This window comes from Diplotaxodon limnothrissa, linkage group LG16 (genome assembly GCF_057381915.1).
Source record: "Diplotaxodon limnothrissa isolate DT_005_m linkage group LG16, D_limnothrissa_male_GT1.1, whole genome shotgun sequence".
Taxonomy (NCBI): Eukaryota; Metazoa; Chordata; class Actinopteri; order Cichliformes; family Cichlidae; genus Diplotaxodon; species Diplotaxodon limnothrissa.
The window spans coordinates 9,282,360-9,301,593 of NC_140611.1; the positions used below are offsets into that span (position 1 = coordinate 9,282,360).

The following is a 19,234-nucleotide window of genomic DNA, read 5'->3' on the forward strand; positions in this document are numbered from 1 at the left end:
TTCTTATATTATTGTGATTACAAGACTTTTAGAAAATTTGATCCTGACTTTGTGCTCCCTCATGTCAAGGCCACTGAAATTCAAACATGTGCACGATTTTTAGTAAATACTTAATGCACCAAAATTGAAAATTATAGGTGACTTTTTTCTTCGTCTGTTCTCAAGGTGTTCAGAAAGAAACTTTTATTCACGGCTTTAAGACAAATGACCTGTGATGACATCCACACAGATCTTTATGCCTGCATATATCCCCCTGTTATTACAGCCATCTCTTAGTTAGTTGCTCTTCATTGAGCCAAGCTGCAAGGCATGGAAATCTTGTGTTTAACATTGTTCCTCTCCTGCAGGGAATACAAGTTATAGAGAAAACTGTTTGTTCCCTTTCAGATGATTCACTCGGTGCAACACATATATATGGGACATATATACACATCCCATAGAGCAACCACCAAACGGAAGTTGGACCACCAGCACCTTAGAGTGTGGTAGAACCAGCAGAGAGGACAGCATGAGTTGTAACATCCAAACAATAGAGCTGAACAAAAATGTACGGTCATGTCCAACTGCAGCACAAATATCACCTATGGGGACCCATTTAATAAGAGTTCATGAGGTTGTCATTCCTCTGGTGAAATGAATTCTCACCCCCCTGGGGCAAAGCAAGACCCCTGGTGCTGTACGCCAGTGAGATAGCTTCTATAATCCAGTGGGGCAGCCTCTGTTTAGACAGAGCTTCATCTCTGGCTGGATTAGCGAAGCAGACAAACAACTTGTCACATAAGCACACATTCTGAGTGTGCTCAGCGTAGTTACGTAGAACACAGAGAATGCATCCTCCTCTCCTCCACACAACACTTGAAAGGAGGGGAGCAAAAGCTCAGCAGCTCAAATTCCACCACTGCAGGAATGACTTTGGGTAAATAAGCAGTACAGAAATTTCATATCCACATACTTAACAGTTGGGGCCAAACCCTTAGCTATCAAATGTGGCCTCTCAGCAGGTAAACATGAAGGCACCACAGATCTGTGCATGGATGAATCACTTCTCCTCCTACCTGAAGAGGGAGGCAAAAAGATCCCAAATCTGGGCCACTATCAAAGGGTGCAACCTCCATTCCCTCTACTCCCAGGTTCAGATGGCCCAGAGCATGGGTGACTCTTAGAGACACCCATGCACCATAACAGGTTTCTTCTCTGCCTGTTTATGTAAAAGATCACTGTTGAATTGTTGGTCCTGACTAGGAAATGCTGGCCCTTCAGTACCAGACAAAAAAGCTTGAGGGCTAAGAACACCGCTGTGGCAGCACAAGAACAAGTTCTGAGCACAAGATCTATCGGGCTGGGGTCTACTGCACAAGGTAAGACCTCAGATGCAGAAAGTCTAAAGATGCCCCTGAGACAATCTAGCACATAGGTGTCAAACTCTGGCCTGCGGGCCAAATGTAATTTGGCCGGGCAGGGCATATATGGACCGCCATAACAAAGTGGCTGGCATAGTAAACAGAAACATCTGTGCCAAATATGACGTCGAAGTCCCGAGGTCAAAATGTGAGACGCCCCCTGGGGTGTTGGAGAATGACCAAGCTAAGATCCTGTGGGATTTCCAGATACAGACGGACAAAATGGTGATGGCTAACCAACCAGACATAGAGGTGGTAGAAAAGCAGAAGAAAATAGGCGTAGTGATAGTCGAAATGATAACAAATGACAGCAACATTAGGAAAAAGGAACACAAGAAGCTTGAGAAGTACCAAGGGCTCAGAGAGTTTAAGAAGATGTGGAGGGTGAATGTAACAGTAGTGCCAGTAGTAATCAGAGCACTCAATGCAGTGACTCCCAAGCTAGGCGAGCGGCTCCAGCAGATCCTGGGAACATCATCTGAGATCTCTGTCAGATGCTGTTCCTAGGAGTGCAATCATAGGAACAGCAAAGATATTGTGCAGGACCCTGAAGCTTCCAGGCCTCTTGTAGAAGACCCGAGTTTGAAGGGGGCCACCTATATTTAGGAAACTTCCCTTTTTGTTTATCTGTGTTATCTTTGTCTAATATTAACATTTGGTTTGATGACCTGAAATATTTAGGTGTGACAAAAATACAAAAAATGGGAAATCAAGAAGGGCCAAACACTTTTTACACCACTATAGTTGCCTGCAAATAGACTTACTGATTCTAATCTCCTAAGTCCTGCCATTTTCCATTGTGCAGTCTGCTTTCCTTGCCTGTTTCCTAGTTAACTTTCAAAACTTTTTGCTTGCCCATCTGAACTTTGTCCTGTGTTCCTGTAAGGAGTTCAGAATTGACAGGCGGTCACTCACTTCCCTAGAATCGTCTCATTTCCATTTAATTCAGATTTTGCCAATATTAACAGTTGCCCCATAATGCTTTATATTGTAAGGTAAAGATAATACAATACAACAATACACACAAACAATCAGGTGACCCCTATGCGCAAGCACCTGGTGACAGGAAGAAAATAAACCCCCTTTAAACAAGAAGAATCAGGCTTACGTAGGGGCAACCATCTACCCATTACCGGTTGGGGTGAGGGGAGGAAGACAGTACAAAAGTCATTCTGTAGAAGAGAGACAGAGATTAATAATAACTCTTTAAATGCAGAGTGATGTACAAGCACATAGTGAGTGAAAAGAGGTGAGTAAAGGAAAAGTGCATTATGGAAAGCCCCCAAGATTCTAGGCCTACTGCAGCATAACAAAGGGAGGATGTTGTATTACCTGATCCAGCCCTAACTGTATGCTTTGTTCTGTAAGAACTACTCCAATGTTTAACATTGGTATATGCTAAAGTCATGTGTGGTAAATTGTCGAAAAACAAGTGTAGCAGCTTACATAGACAGAAATCTATCTGTCTTCTCTTTTTGGACAGAGAAGACATATGGTTTGAAAGAGTAGTGAAAGAAGCCATTTATGTCCACTATGAGCGACCATCTTTGAACAGAGGCGGTGGCTTACGACACCAACTGTCTGCCATCTATAATCCAGTTTTGATTTACTGTGACCTTCACAGTACAATTCCCTGGTGGACAAAGCAACCTAATAAAACCTTTCACAGAGTAAGATGATTCACTGTGCACATTTGACTGATGAATGTACTCCAAGATATATTTCAAGTTCAAATACCTGTAAATGAATGAAGGAAAGACAACATAGGTTGCATATTGGTGCAGTTTTGTTTTGTTATTTGTTATTCTTCATTAACACTGCTGGTTTTATAATTTTTTTTCAAAGTATTAATGGATGAGGTGTTAAATGCTACATATTTAACTCTAGATGGGTATGTTGAAGTTAACAAGTACAGATATGTTTATTTTTTCATTTTCTTTATATTATATAGTTTAATAATCTGCAGTAATTCTACTATTGTGTACATAATCTGGATTCATAAAAACCTTCATGAGCCGATGTACACTTTCATTGCTGCTTTGCTGCTGAACTGTGTTCTTTACAGCACAACTGTTTACCCCAAACTGCTGATTGACTTTTTATCTGAAAAACAAGTCACAACATATTCAGCCTGTCTCTTTCAGTTTTTTATGTTTTACACTTTAGGCAGTTCAGAGTTCTTTCTCTTGGCAGCCATGGCCTATGACAGATATGTGGCTATTTGTAAACCTCTGCAATATCAAACTATCATGAGTAAAACCACTGTGAGTATTTTCTTGGCTGTAGCATGGCTTGTACCTGTTTGTCACATTGCAGTCTTAACAGCTGGGAGTGCTGAAGCAACATTGTGTAACTTTAACTTAAAAGGAATATTTTGTAATAATGCAGTTTACACTCTTCAGTGTGTCAAGTCACGATTAATTACTGTATTTGGAGTAGTTGCTTTAATAGATCTTGTAATATTACCTATGCTCTTCATAGTTTTTACATACTCAAACATTTTTATCCTCACTTATCAAAGCTGTAAAGACGTGAGGAAGAAAGCTTTGGAGACCTGTTTACCCCATTTGTTAGTTTTATTTAGCTTCTCCTGTTTAAGTATCTATGATGTAAGCATAGCTCGAGTAGAATCAGATTTTCCCAAAACTGCGCGATTAATAATGACATTACAAATAGTGCTCTATCATCCATTGCTTAATCCATTCATTTATGGGCTCAAAATGAAGGAAATTTCTAAACAGCTAAAAAGATTTTTCTATCATGCTAAAATCATTTCATGTATTAACTCTGAATGCTAAGGTGCCACAATTTGTTTTGTAATAATTTTCTTGCCATCATTGAAAATGCTTTTCATTTAATAAAGTAATTCAAACTATTATTCAGAAAAGTACAGGAAAAAATAAACCATGCCGTGTTCATCTGTATTTGTAAATAAATTGAACATAATATTATTATTAAAGTGTATTGAAGTCTGTTGTTATGCTCAGTAAAATGCTCATGTGAATAGGGTTTAAGACCTATGGTTAATTTACATTAACAGCTTTTGGTGACGTATTTAAATACAAATATAAATTGCCTTCTTTTATGAAAGGTGCACCAATTCCAAGATAGGTAAGAGGATAAGTAATCAAATAAACTATCAGATTAATTTTGTCAGACTTTCATATTTTATTTTGGATTTTTATAACATTATTGGTGGTTCTTATATATGCTGTGTAATAGAGATTTTCCACTAAAGGAATGGGTGGTAACACTTTATAAAACTGTGATAGCTGCAATAGCTTTATAATAACTACATCTTCCTCCCTTGTCACAAATCATGGGCCAGTGTAATTTATTGCCGTCTATCTTGAATGTGCATAAAACATTTGAAAAAGTACAATCCTAATTCCAAAAAAGTTGTCATATAAGAAAAGAATCCAATAATTTGCAGATTATTTACCACCGATTAATTATTCATAGATCACAGTAACAAACGTGTAAAATGCTTAACATGAGATTACTACTTATTTTACAATATATTAGCTCATCCTAAAAAAAGATAGGATGTGAGCAAAAAAATGGCTGGAAAAGCAATCCACCATCCATCCATTTTCTTCAACTTATCGATGGCAGAGTGATGGGGGCAGCAGCCTAAAAAGAGAAGCCCATACCCTCCTGTCCCCAGCCACCCCCAGCTTGTCTGGGGGAAAAGCAAGGCCGAGAAATATAATCTCTCCAGCATGTCTGCCCCAGGGCCTCCTCCCAGTGGGACATGCCTGGAACACCTCACCCAGGAAGCATCTAGGAGGCATCCTTGTCAGATACCTGAACCACCTCAGTTGGTTCCTTTCAATGTGAAGGAGCAGCGACTCTACTCTGTGCCCCTCCCAAGATGCTTAAACTCCCCCACTTAAAGCAGGAACTTGTCCCTGGCACATAGTGGGCACTCCAACCTTTCCTGGCTAAGGGTCATGGCCTCAGATTTGGAAGTGCTGATTGTTATTCCCACCGCTCCACACTCGGCTGCCAACCATTCCAGTGTGAGCTGGAGGCCATCACCTGATGAAGCAAACAGAACCACATCATCTGCAAAAAGCAGAATTGAGATTCTGAGACCACCCAAGTGGGAGCCACTTGGCTATGCCTAGAAATACTGTCCATAAAAATTATGAACAGAAAAAGGGCAAAGGGCAGCCCTGGCGAAGTGCAACACCCAGGAGAAATTAATGCAAGTTATTGCCATCTATGGGGACCAAGCTCTTGCAACAGGTGTATAAGGATCAAATGGCCTGTAGCATTGGGCCAGATACCCCATACTCCCTAAGCACCTCCAACAGTATACCAAAATGCCTTTTCCAAATCCAAAAACACATATAGTCTGGTTGGGCAGATTCCTATGCACCCTCATGTATCCTCGAGAGGTTAAGCTTGTCCAAGGTTCCAGGACTGGGACAAAAACTGCATTGTTTCTCCTGCATTCGAGGTTTGCCTAATGAACCGACTCTCCTTTCCAGCACCCTGGAGTTAGACTAGACTTTCCCGGGGAGGCAGAGAAGTGTGATCCTCCTATAGTTGGAGCATGCCCTCTGGTCCCCCTTCTTGAACATTTGAACCACCATCCCGGTTTGCCAATCCAGAGGCCCCTTGAACCAAGACAGCCCTACAATACTGAGAGCCTTCAGGAACTCAGGGTAACCCCAAGGGGCCTTCCACCAAGGAGTTTTTTAACTGCCTTCGTGACCTCTTTCCTGGACATAGACAAGGCATCCCCCTTGTACCTAAAGTCTCAGTGGGATTAAGGAGGTCTTTGAAGTACTCCTTCCACTGCCCGACAATATCCTCAGTCGAAGTCAGCACCTCCACCCCTACACAGTGCAAGTAGAGCACCGCTTTTGCCTCCTGAGCTGCTGTTGGTTAGCCAAAATCTCTTCAAGGCAGTCTGAAAGTCTGTTTCCATGGCCTCTCCGAACTCTCTCGCACCCAGTTTTGCTTCAGCCACTGCCCAAGCCACGTTCCGCTTGGCCCGTCAGTACCTATCAGCTGCCTCTGAAGTCCCACAGGCTAACTAAGCCCAAGAGGACTCCTTCTTCAGCCTCATGGTTCCCTTTACCTCTGGTGCCTGCCATCTGGTCCAGGGGTTACCACCACGACAGGCACCAACCACCTTGTGGTCGCAGCTCAGTACAGCAGCTTCAGTAATGGAGGTGCTGAACATTGTCCGTTTGGACTCAATGTCTCCAACCTCCCTAGGAATGCTGTTGAAGCTCTGCCAGAGTGAGAGTTGAGGGTCTCTGCCCCTGGCTGCTGCCCAGCACACATTGCACCTGACCCCTATGGCACCTACTGCGCGTGGTGGGACTACAGGAGACGGCACCTCCTGCATGTGATGAGCTTACAGGCCACCACTCACAGGAGTGGTGCTAAAAAGAAAGCGCTCAAAGAACTCTAAAGGAACATTTTGCTATTTAATTTAATCAAAGATTTTGAAAACAATTTTTGGAAAACATCAAGACAATGGTCAAGCCAAGGTGGATGTTGCACTAGGGATCACCTCTGAGCCACTTTCTTGTTAACAAGAATAGGTAGGTTGGTAAATGGGGCAAGGCAGGATGAACTACAATGTTCGCAAATGACATTGTGATGTGTAGTGAGAATAACTGGAAGACAGTCTGGAGAGATGGCGGTATAGACTGGTTAGAAGAGGAATGAAAGTCGGTAGAAAAAAGTCAGAATACATGTGTGTAAATAAGAGAGAGAAAGGTGAACATGTAAGAAATCACAAGGATAAATAAGTTAAATACAGGGGATCAACCATTCAAAGCAATGGGCACTACCCAAGACAGGTGAGAAGAGAGTGCAGAGTTGATGTATGTTTTGGGGATGGTGGCTCTGATAAAAAAGACAGAAGGTGAAATGGTAGAGTTGAAGATGCTAAGATTTCCACTGGGAATGACCAGGAGCAACAAAATTAGAAATGAGTATCTTAGAAGGACAGGTCAAGTTAAGCAGTTCGGAGGCAAAGCTAGAGATTCAAGATTGAGATGATCTGCACATGTGATGAGGAGGGATAGTGGATATAAAAGGATGGAAAGGGGATGTTGAATGTGGAGCTAACAGCCAGAACACAAAAATGAAGTTCACAGAGAAGGATCTTGGATATGGTGAAGGAGGATATGTGGAGGGTTGGTGTGACAGAGGATCTTGCTCGAAATGAAGTGAGGTGGAGACAGATAATCGACACTGGCAGCCCCAAAATGGAGTAGCCCAGAGAAGACAAAGATCCTACGTGATGTACTGTATTTCAAATTATGATTCATCAGTCCATAATTCCTTCTTCCAGTCTTCAGTAGTCTGCTTCATGGCCCAGGCAAGCCTCTTTGTCTTATTCTGATGTCTTAGCAATGGCTTTTTGGCTGCAGCTAGTCCTGTCAAACCTGCAGCTCGAAGTCCTCTCTTCACAGTTGAAATGGAGACATGCTTACTATTACAGCTTACTACTAAGCTGTGCTTGAAGCTATTGTCCATTGAACCACTTATCATGCAAGCTGTTAACTCTAGGGAACTTGTCCTCTGATTCAGTTGTGGTTTGAGCTCTGCTTGACCTCTTCCTGTCAGAGTTTGCCCCAAATTTCTGAGTGCCTTTTGATGGTGAAGGGAACCGTACTTACTGACACCTTGACTTTCTTTGCAATTTCTTTGTAGGAAAGACCTAAATTTTTAAGTGTTATGCTGGTCTGTCTCTCTTCCACTGTTAATTGCTTTTTTCTCACCTTTTTTGTGCAACACACTACTTTCTGCAACACAGGATTTTGGGAAACCCTACCTTTTTTTTAACCTCTTGGAGTTCATCACTTACCTTTGTAACCTTTCAAGCTATTTATTGGACTTGAAAGACTTGAATTGGAATAAATAATTGAAAAAAATTGGTGTGTTCTAAAAAGAACCCTCACTGTTCTATAAATTTGTCAATTAATTATATTCTCTAAAGTAAATTTGTGTAAATTATGGAATTGTTACGGTGGCCCTGAGAGGCCAAACGGACTGCAACTTAAGAAAACACCAGCAATAAGAAAAACGCTGTAAAAGCACACAAAACACAATGGAAATAGGAAAAAAGAAAACAGAAACAGAAATTATCTTAAAGTGCATTAACTATTTTTTCTCCCCACATTGCATTGCAGTGTGCATGATGTCGATCTACATGAAATTCTCTTAGCCTGAACAGAATTACATATTTAAATATAGGACTATATTTGCTGTTATTTTATTATCATTTCTGCCGGTCAACTAATTTTTTCTTCTTTAAAATTTGTTTTTCAATTAATACCCACGTATGTATGTAGTAAAAGAGGAGGAGCCAGAAAATGTACCCGTGTAAGTAAGGGCTAACCACTGTCGGCTTATGTCTCCAGAGGTTGAACATGGTAATAGGTCTTTGTGGAGAGTTGAATGAGATATATGGAGCTTGAAGTTTCATTTCATCACATATTTGGTCTGATTTGAACAGTTCACTTTCTAAAGATGAACACACACCAAGTTTAGGTATCTATGAATAATAATATTTTATATGTACTAGTTTTAAACATTCTGCCTGTTTAAAATTTTAGTTTGTAATATCTGATTTTCATGAATGCTGAAATGAATATAACATATATAACTTTTGGTGGTCATGTGGAAGTGGAGAAATACAGATATATTTATTTTGTAATTATGTTTATGGTATACGGTCTAATAATTTGCAGCAATTCCACTATTGTGTGGGTCATCATAGTTCAAAAAAGCCTTCATGAGCCTATGTACATTTTCATTGCTGCTTTGTTAGTGAATTCTGTTGTTTTGAGCACTGTCATCTACCCGAAGCTTTTGATTGACTTCTTATCTGAAAAACAGATTATTTTGTATCACGCCTGTCTTTTTCAAGTATTCATGTTTTATGTTTTAAGCAGTTCAGAATTCTTACTGCTGTCAGCTATGGCTTATGACAGATATGTGTCTATATGTAAACCTTTGCAATATCCTTCTATAATGAGAAGAACAAGAGTCAGTATTTTCCTGATAATGTCCTGGTTTTTACCTGCTATTCAGATTGTAGTGCCAGTACTAAGAAATTCTATTACACCACTCTGTAACTTTACTTTGAAAGGTATATTTTGTAACAATTCTGTAAATCATCTTTATTGTGTAACTTCAAAAGAACTATCTATATATGGTATGGTTGTTCTATTTAATGGTGTACTTTTCCCCATGCTTTTTATACTTTTTACATACATAAAGATAATTATAGTTGCCTGTCAGAGTTGTGGAAATGTCAGAAAAAAAGCTGCACAAACCTGTTTGCCTCATGTGCTAGTTCTAATTAACTATTCTTGTTTGGTTACTTATGATATGGTTATAGTTAGACTGGAATCAGAGTTTCCTAAAACTGCACGTTTTATAATGACATTGCAATTTATAACATATAACCCTCTTTGCAATCCAATAATATATGGACTAAAAATGAAAGAAATCTCTAAAAACCTCAAAAGGTTGTTCTCTTGAACTAATGTAAACTATTGTAGACTTTTATAGTCTTTTGTTAAAAATTGTTTTTTAGTGTTTATTTAAGAGGTGTTAAATGATATCTGATCTTTGGTAGGTCTTTAATAAGACCTATCATTTCTGAGACATTTTCTTTTCAGTGTAAAAACGGATAAACTTCTCCAGCTATTCAAAGCATGTGATTCTGTTCAGTAATTTTTGGATTATTCATTAAAAAATATTACTATCATTACTCCTATTCATAATATTGTTTCTTCATATACAGTTTAAGGACATTTGAAATGATTGATTGAATGAAAACCAAAAATATATAGCTTTTTCTCTTTTGTATTATAATATCACAGATTTCTGTGGTCATAGTGTGAGATTCAAAAACTGGGCCTTTTCCTTGTGCAACAGAGAGCGGATCATTATTTAAAATTCTAAATGAAAGTAAGAAAATAGCAAGATCCTACCTGTCTGATATCACTTTTCCCATATAGATTTCTGAATAAAGAAATGTGTTCATAATTTTATACTGTGATTTCATATTTATTGGTTCTCACAATCAAATCCAAAAGCTGAGACTATGTATGAAGATAACTGAAAATATGGAGGAAGTAGTTTGACATGAGGACAAGTACATAAGGAAGCGAGAGAATTAACATGCCGAGGTATTTTTTATCTGTATTGCAGCCCTCTGTAAATGAAATAGGGTTCAGAATGCATATTGAAAACATATGGATTGACATCACCAAAAAATTGTAGGTCTGCCTAAAGTATATATTTTCCGTTTGATTTATATGTAGGTTTATGTGATTCTGAATTTCATTATGTGGTGTGACTATTGCGAAATGAGCAGTTTTTTTATGGAGATATAATGGTCAAATCTTGTAACTCTTCAGAGTAGTTTAAAGGATTTTGTTTTAATTACCTCACATGAAAGTAAACATTTGAATTAAATACATTTTATAATATAGCCAGTAAATATATTTTACTGAATTTCTAAATTCACATAATCAAATACAGGAAAAAACAGTCTAAAAATAACTATAATAAAAAGAAGTTTCTAAATGAATGTTAGATATATTTCAGTATTACACTATTAATCGGTTGTGTACCACAGACCTCTAAGCTGGAAGTAGTACTTAGAAGACCATCTCTTCACTTAGATGTTTTAGCTAATAATAGACTAATAGGCAACCTTACTGTTATCTCAAAAATTGTCGTAATTGTAAAAAATAGTTGTAAAATATGTAACTGTTAATCGTCAGAGAAATTGTTTATTTGAACAGTTTCAGTCATGTTTCAGAGCTCATCACAAGACAGAAACAGCTTTGGTGAAGGTTACAAATTATTTTCTAATGGCCTCTGACAGTCAACTCATCTCTGTGGTTGTCCTGCTTTACCTCAATGCAGTAAATTTAAATTTCACACACTAAGGTTATCACTCATAATACTCATAATATACTCATCACCAAATAATTTTCCAATATTAAATGGACGCTCTTTCGATCAGTGCTCTTTTTATGTAATTGGTTTACAACTAGTTTCATTTTTTTATTTTTTTCCACTGATGAATTGATGATTTTTTTAGATTTATTCCTGTAGGGCTATAAAATTTTGGAGCCAAACAAAGGTTATATATTCTTATGTAAGGTTATATTGTGTGCGCTTGTGGTTTGTGTGTGTGTGTGTGTGTGTGTGTGTGTGTGTGTGTGTGTGTGTGTGTGTGTGTGTGTGTGTCTATGTGGTATGGATTGACATTTGACCTGCGCTGTACCTGGGCTCCGGGGACATTTCGACTTTTTGCTGTGTATTCATGTGTCCCCCTAAAACATGACTTGTAAATGCATTTTTAAGTGTCTAAATAATAATTTTTTCTACTTCTTATGAGGTCATTATTTATCTTTTGACCTGTATTTGCTTAAACTGTAGTGTAAATTCATTTATTAAACTATAATTAAAAGATTTTCTGATTTTCTTAAAAGTCCACCTATACCCCTCACCTGATTTTTGTGTATTCCAGTGTATTGCACAGCGACGTTTCGAGTTAGAGTGGATGTGTGTAGGTACTGCAATTTAATACACATTTTCAATACACACGGCCGGAAGTCATTGTGATTGGTAGGCTATATATATAGGCGGTACCTACAGGAAACGGCGCCACAACTTTCGCGCGCGTGCCCTTTAACAAGTGTATGTCGACGGCAATACGAAGACGGATTAAAAACACAAAGGTAAGCCTTTTTTAATGTAAAATGCACCATGACTTTAATACTATATGAAATTATAGGTGCACAGGCCTATATTAAACTGGTTTAATTTATGCTTTATGGACTGTTAGTGAGTCTTTGAAGAAGTAAAACGGCCCCAGCGTTTGTCATTGAGTAAATAAAATAGGGCTGACGACTAACCGCGTCAAAAGCGGGCTAACCCGTGTTAGGATTTACTCGGTGTTAAAGCATTATTGTGGCTTAAACGTGTTAATGCCGACATCGCGACTAACGCGATTAACAATTAAACCAGCGCAGTCTGAGTCAAAATCCCTGATGTCGCTGTTAGCTAATTTCGGGCAGTTTGTCCAATGTCTGTCCATTCTGCTGACAGCCCTAAAATAAAAGCAAGGGTATAAGTGTATTTAGTCGTGTATTTATTTATATGCCTGAAGAAAAAACTTCTTACAGTTTTGATGCCTAAGCTTTCTCAGTACTTGTATCACTCTCTGCAGTCGCCATTACAGAAATGTCACATGTCGCCATTTTGAGTACTAGGCCTTTAACATTTTAAAAGAAGGCATAAATTAGGACTATGAATAAGTCAGCTGTGTTTATGCTGTAAACTACACTACTGCTAGTTCTGCTACTACTGATGATGATGACAATGATGACGATAATCGTAATACTTTATATGCTTTGGTAATGCAGCCAATCAAAACGTACAGGAGAACATGCGAAGGAGACGCATTCCTCCACGGGAGGATGCAGTCTGTCATGTTTCTGCTGGAAGGGACAAACTGGGACTTGATATCCACTACATAAATGCCTTCAAAGGTAAGTTGGTCTTTAGTTTGGATTAGATTTGGAGTTTGTCACTTTGTCTTTTGTCACTCACTTGGTATGCCTCTGCAATTCAGGTCGGGGCATTTTCACGACTGTTCCATTCCAAAAAGGAGACTTCCTTTTGGAATACAGAGGTAAACTCATAACAAAAGAAGAATGTGAGCGGAGACCCAGAGTTTATCATGACAGCCTGAAGGTGTTCATGTTTGAATTCAAGTTTGATGGAAAACTCTGGTGGTGCGTATTATATCAGTGTAGTTTGATTAAGATTAAATTACACATTGCTTTTGATTTATGAAAAAAAAAGCTTCCTAACTAACTAGTTAAGCTAATACTTTTTTGCCTAACCCCACAGTGTGGATGCATCTCAAGAAGATGGGTCATTAGGCAGACTTGTCAACGACAACCACATCAGTCCAAGTGCTAAGATGAAAATATTAAATATCAATGGAAAGCCCCATCTATGCTTATTTGCAAGCAGAGACATAAGTCCAGGCGAAGAAATAGACTATAATTATGGTGACTCGGATTGGCTCTGGAGATGCAAGGTATTTCTACAATTGTACTTTTTGGAACTGATAAATTGCATACCGTAAGCCATTTTTACATTTGTACCTACTCAAATTGGCTTAACGTGACTTAGGGCATCTAGTTTTTCACTGAAATTGAGTATCACCTACTGTGCCTTGGGGTCACTATAGCAATGCAGCCGAGCATCCAGTGATATAAATGCCACAGCAAGCATGGACGTCAAGGTGACAAAATGCCTGCTCAGTCTATACTTTAGTGTTCAATTCAGGGATCACGCTGTTAATTTTGGTCGCTATTTCAAACATTTCAGAGTTTCAAAAATGATGGCTTGGATTTTCACGAAGGAGGCGCACTCATAACTTATCGAGTGACACCATTGACCAGCCACCTGGTGGCATTCAGTCTATGTCAAATTTTCTGATCACTTTGGATCACTTGGAACCTTGGTGCAGTAGTTACTGAAAAACTACATGGTACTATAACCTACTGGAAAAACAGGGGTAGGTACTAATGGAAAACAGGCAATTGTGATGGCTGCCACATCAAAGCCCTCTAAAAGCACTAAAAAAATATCAGCAGGTATGCAGAAATAAAAAATGGCTTTTGGTTTCTAAATTTTAACAGTGATTGATGTTTAATGTGATTCTACACAGCAAAATCTCCAGTGTTAAATTAACACTGGAGAGTGTCTATAAGGGTCCACACCTCTGAGTGTTAAATACAACACTGTTGAGTGTTAAATGAACACTTTTGACAGTGTTATATGTTTAAAAGTAACCTAGTCAGTTTTGAAGATTAACAATGGCTAACACTGAGCAGTGCTGATTTTCTAACACTGGAAAATAACTCAAAATGTTAGAAATATTCCAGTGTTAGAAAATCAGCACTGCTCAGTGTTAGCCACTGTTAATCTTCAAAACTGACTAGGTTACTTTTAAACATATAACACTGTCAAAAGTGTTCATTTAACACTCAACAGTGTTGTGTGGACCCATATAGACACTCTCTAGTGTTAATTTAACACTGGAGATTTTGCTGTGTAGCCTCTTTAGTTAGATTCATTTTAAATTTTGGCCCTCGAAGATAAATGGGCCCTAGTGACAGTTCGTTGCTGCTACAGGTGATTGTTTTACTCCTTTAGCAATGGCTTAAAAAATAAAGAAATCACACTGACTATTTGTCTCTTAATCATAGGGCCTTAAATTCTCTATACATGACAGTGAATATTTTAAAGACATTAGCTTGAAACTTATCTTTCTCATACAGTTTATTTAATGTTTCAAAAGCGTCTTCAAAAATGCACTGTATATTCATTTTCTATCTGTTACACACGAAGACTGAGACCAGCCAGATTCAGAAGACTGTGAGCTGCCTAAAGCCGCAACCAAACAGCTTTCCAAACAATGATCTGGACCTGAAACATCCAGAGCCTGAAAGGGTAAATATAATCCAGTGTACCACTTAATGAACTAATAATTTAATCTATCATCATTCTTTATGGATGCTGTGTGTGTGTGTTTGGCAGTCACCTGGGTGTGATGTGATTTACATGGACCGTGGCTTGTAGGTCCTTTTCATTGTTTCAAAGTGCAAGTCTGGATAACATCTGAGTGTGTGTGTGTTAACCACCCAAATGTGACTTAGGAGGACCACACTGTTATTGGGGGACTCTGTCAAAGTTTGCTTCATGGTGACATCACTCTGGTTTTAGGAGGGGTCTTCTCGTATTTTTTGACAGTTTGACCTACAGCATGCAGAACTGACTGCATGTGCTTTGTTTCTATGTTGAAATTTTTTGAAACTCAGGCTTGAACATTAAGATAGATAGTACTATACAACTTCTTAACTTGTTTTAGGCACTTTTTACTGCTGTAGTGCATGGGTTCTCTCTGGCTGTGTACTCTGGCTTCTTCCCACAGTCCAAAGATGTAGCTTATGGGGTTAGGTTAACTGGTGATTCAAAACTGCCCTTTGGTGTGAATGCAAATGCTTGTCCTTCCATGTTAGACTGGTGATCTGTCCAGGTTGTACTGCCCTATGGTAGCTGGTATAGGCCCCAAACCTGCTACCCCACAATCCTGATAAGGATAAGTGGAAGAGGATGGATGATTGCAAAGGAATCAGTTGTTAATTATTGTAGCCAGTATTTTTTTCAGAAGAAAACATTTCTTGAGTGGAAAGCCCCCCCCCCACGCGCACACACACACACACATGCAAATTAAAAACAGAAGCACAGGCCTGCCCAGTACAGTTGCAAGAAGAGCACTTGGTCTAATCTTTGTGCCATCTTTTCTTTGTTGCAGGATCTTGATGAAGAAATGCCTCAGCAAGGCTCAGAAGCCATGCATTCTTCTTCAGTGCAAGATTTTGAAGAGGTAACATTGACCTAGGACAGATTTTAATGAATGTTTCTCATGCACGATGTGTACCTTACGCTATTTGTTATTATCGCTATTTAATGTTTCAAAAGTGTCTTCAAAAATGCACTGTATTTTCATTTTCTATCTGTTACACATGAAGACTGAGACCAGCCAGATTCAGAAGACTGTGAGCTGCCTAAAGCCACAACCAAACAGCTTTCCAAACAATGATCTGGACCTGAAACATCCAGAGCCTGAAAGGGTAAATATAATCCAGTGTACCACTTAATGAACTAATAATTTAATCTATCATCATTCTTTATGGATGCTGTGTGTGTGTGTTTGGCAGTCACCTGAGTGTGATGTGATTTACATGGACCGTGGCTTGTAGGTCCTTTTCATTGTTTCAAAGTGCAAGTCTGGATAACATCTGAGTGTGTGTGTGTTAACCACCCAAATGTGACTTAGGAGGACCACACTGTTATTGGGGGACTCTGTCAAAGTTTGCTTCATGGTGACATCACTCTGGTTTTAGGAGGGGTCTTCTCGTATTTCTTGACAGTTTGACCTACAGCATGCAGAACTGACTGCATGTGCTTTGTTTCTATGTTGAAATTTTTTGAAACTCAGGCTTGAACATTAAGAAAGATAGTACTATACAACTTCTTAACTTGTTTTAGGCACTTTTTACTGCTGTAGTGCATGGGTTCTCTCTGGCTGTGTACTCTGGCTTCTTCCCACAGTCCAAAGATGTAGCTTATGGGGTTAGGTTAACTGGTGATTCAAAACTGCCCTTTGGTGTGAATGCAAATGCTTGTCCTTCCATGTTAGACTGGTGATCTGTCCAGGTTGTACTGCCCTATGGTAGCTGGTATAGGCCCCAAACCTGCTACCCCACAATCCTGATAAGGATAAGTGGAAGAGGATGGATGATTGCAAAGGAATCAGTTGTTAATTATTGTAGCCAGTATTTTTTTCAGAAGAAAACATTTCTTGAGCGGAAAGGGCCCCCCCCCCACACACACACACATGCAAATTAAAAACAGAAGCACAGGCCTGCCCAGTACAGTTGCAAGAAGAGCACTTGGTCTAATCTTTGTGCCATCTTTTCTTTGTTGCAGGATCTTGATGAAGAAATGCCTCAGCAAGGCTCAGAAGCCATGCATTCTTCTTCAGTGCAAGATTTTGAAGAGGTAACATTGACCTAGGACAGATTTTAATGAATGTTTCTCATGCACGATGTGTACCCTACGCTATTTGCCGATAGTGAAATGGTTTATTCATCCTCTTGAGTGATGCATTTTTAGTAACTGTCAGATTACTGTTCTTTTGTCTTCATTTTCTATCTGTTACACACGAAGACTGAGACCAGCCAGATTCAGAAGACTGAGCTGCCTAAAGCCGCAACCAAACAGCTTTCCAAACAATGATCTGGACCTGAAACATCCAGAGCCTGAAAGGGTAAATATAATCCAGTGTACCACTTAATGAACTAATAATTTAATCTATCATCATTCTTTATGGATGCTGTGTGTGTGTGTTTGGCAGTCACCTGGGTGTGATGTGATTTACATGGACGAAGTTTATTAGTTGATATCTGCAACTGAATTGAAAACACCTCACCTTTCCAACTGTCCAAAACAAATAAATGTTGCAATATTTTGCTAACAGTTTCACAATCATCGTCTGGTGTGCACAACAATATCATCTTTGGACAAGTGCATTCAGTGTGTGGGACCGGTTTCCTCCCTCAAGTGGCTTGGCTATAAGTGCAAAGGTGAGACATTTAGTGAATAGGTACAGTGTATAGTAAAAAGCATTAATAGAGTTCAACAAGTTAAGACTAGCTGAAATGAACACTGCTCCCTTTTTAATTAATGGGTGGTCACGTCTAATTAAAGAAATGTAGTATTACCTCATTGGTGCAGGACCTTGTAAAAATGGTATACTTGGGATTGTCCTCAATTCCCCATTCCATAACATAAACTGCTCAAAATAATAAAGGGAACACTTAAACAATGCGATGTTACTCCAAGTCAGAACACACTTCTGTGAAATCAAACTGTTCACTTAGGAAGTAACACTGACAACCAGTTTCACATGCTGTTTTGCAAATAGAGTAGACAACAAGTGGAAATTATAGTCAATTCACCATAATAAAGGACTGGTTCTGCAGGTGGTGACCACAGACCACTTCTCAGTACCTATGCTTTCTGGCTGATGTTATGGTCACTTTTGAATGCTGGCCGTGATTTCATTTTAGTGGTAGCATGAGACGGTCTACAACCCACACAAGTGGCTCAGGTAGTGCAGCTCATCTAGCGTAGCACATCAATGTGAGCTGTGGCAAGAAGGTTTGCTGTGTCTGTTAGTGTAGTGTCCAGAGCATGGAGGTGCTACCTGGATGTGGAGTAGGCCAAAGGAGGGCAACAACCCAGCAGCAGGACCGCTACCTCCACCTTTGTGCAAGGAGGAACAAGAGGAGCCCTGCAAAATGACCTCAAACAGGCCACAAATGTGCATCTGTCTGCTCAAATGGTCAGAAACTGACTTCATGAGGGTGGCTTGAGGGTCCAGCGTCCACAGGTGGGGATTGAGCTTGCAGCCCAACACCATGCAGGATGCTTGGCATTTGCCAGAAAACACAAAGTTTGGCAACTTCGGCACGGGCACCCTATGCTCCTCACAGCTGAAAGGAGGTTCAAACTGAGCACGTGACAGTCTGGAGATGCCGTGGGGAACGTTCTGCTGCCTGCAACATCCTCCAGCATGATCATATTGGCAGTGGGTCAGTAATGGTGAGGGGTGGCATTTCTGTACCTGCCAGAGAGCCTGACTGTCATTGGGTAACAAGATGAGGTCCTCGGACCCTTTGTGAGACCACATGCTGGTGCGTTTGACCCTGGGGTCCACCTAATGCGAGACGACACTGGACCTCATGTGGCTGGAGTATGTCAGCAGTTCCTCCATGACAAAGGCATTGATGCTATGGACTGGCCCGCCTGTTCCCCAGACCTGAATCCAATTGAGCACATCTGGGACATCATGTCTCACTCCATCCACCACAAACTGTCCAGGGGTTGGCAGATGCTTTAGTCCAGGTCTTGGAGGAGATCCTTCAGGAGACCATCCGCCACCTCATCCCGAGCATCCCCAGGCATTGTAGGGAAGTCATACAGGCATCTGGAGGCCACACACATTCAACTACACACTTTCATGCCATTCAACTACCTAAAGAACAAAGTATTTAATAAGAATAATTCCTTCATTCACATCTGGGATGTCCTTTTTTTTGGGGGGGGGATTAGCAGTGTATGTGTAGTCATTAAAATATCCTTAAGTGTGAACAGTTTGGTTTTTTTTTTTTTTTTCAGCATTTGAC

At 39.7% G+C, this 19,234-nt stretch overlaps 3 protein-coding genes across 3 annotated transcripts; all 3 read left to right on the forward strand.

Moving 5' to 3' along the window:
• Positions 1-3,250: 3,250 nt before the first annotated feature.
• Positions 3,251-4,198, forward strand: LOC146615721 (olfactory receptor 6N2-like). Its single transcript, XM_085375290.1, has one exon. It carries the CDS (start codon positions 3,251-3,253, stop codon positions 4,196-4,198), a length of 948 nt encoding a protein of 315 aa, XP_085231416.1.
• Positions 4,199-9,008: 4,810 nt separating this feature from the next.
• Positions 9,009-9,920, forward strand: LOC146615722 (olfactory receptor 6N2-like). Its single transcript, XM_085373795.1, has one exon. It carries the CDS (start codon positions 9,009-9,011, stop codon positions 9,918-9,920), a length of 912 nt encoding a protein of 303 aa, XP_085229921.1.
• Positions 9,921-12,849: 2,929 nt separating this feature from the next.
• LOC146615723 (uncharacterized) lies at positions 12,850-18,948 on the forward strand. The gene is made up of 5 exons (XM_085373812.1): positions 12,850-12,952; positions 13,036-13,198; positions 13,317-13,509; positions 17,524-17,629; positions 18,707-18,948. Exons 1-5 carry the CDS (start codon positions 12,850-12,852, stop codon positions 18,946-18,948), a joined length of 807 nt encoding a protein of 268 aa, XP_085229938.1.
• Positions 18,949-19,234: the final 286 nt, after the last annotated feature.

Coding starts and splice junctions, on each gene's coding strand:
- LOC146615721 (XM_085375290.1), top strand. CDS start 3,251: ATGGATGAGGTGTTAAATGCTACATATTTAACTCTAGATGGGTATGTT.
- LOC146615723 (XM_085373812.1), top strand. CDS start 12,850: ATGCGAAGGAGACGCATTCCTCCACGGGAGGATGCAGTCTGTCATGTT. Junction 13,199..13,316: donor TTTGATGGAAAACTCTGGTG/GTGCGTATTATA, acceptor CTAACCCCACAG/TGTGGATGCATCTCAAGAAG. Junction 13,510..17,523: donor ATTGGCTCTGGAGATGCAAG/GTATTTCTACAA, acceptor TTTTGCTAACAG/TTTCACAATCATCGTCTGGT.
- LOC146615722 (XM_085373795.1), top strand. CDS start 9,009: ATGAATGCTGAAATGAATATAACATATATAACTTTTGGTGGTCATGTG.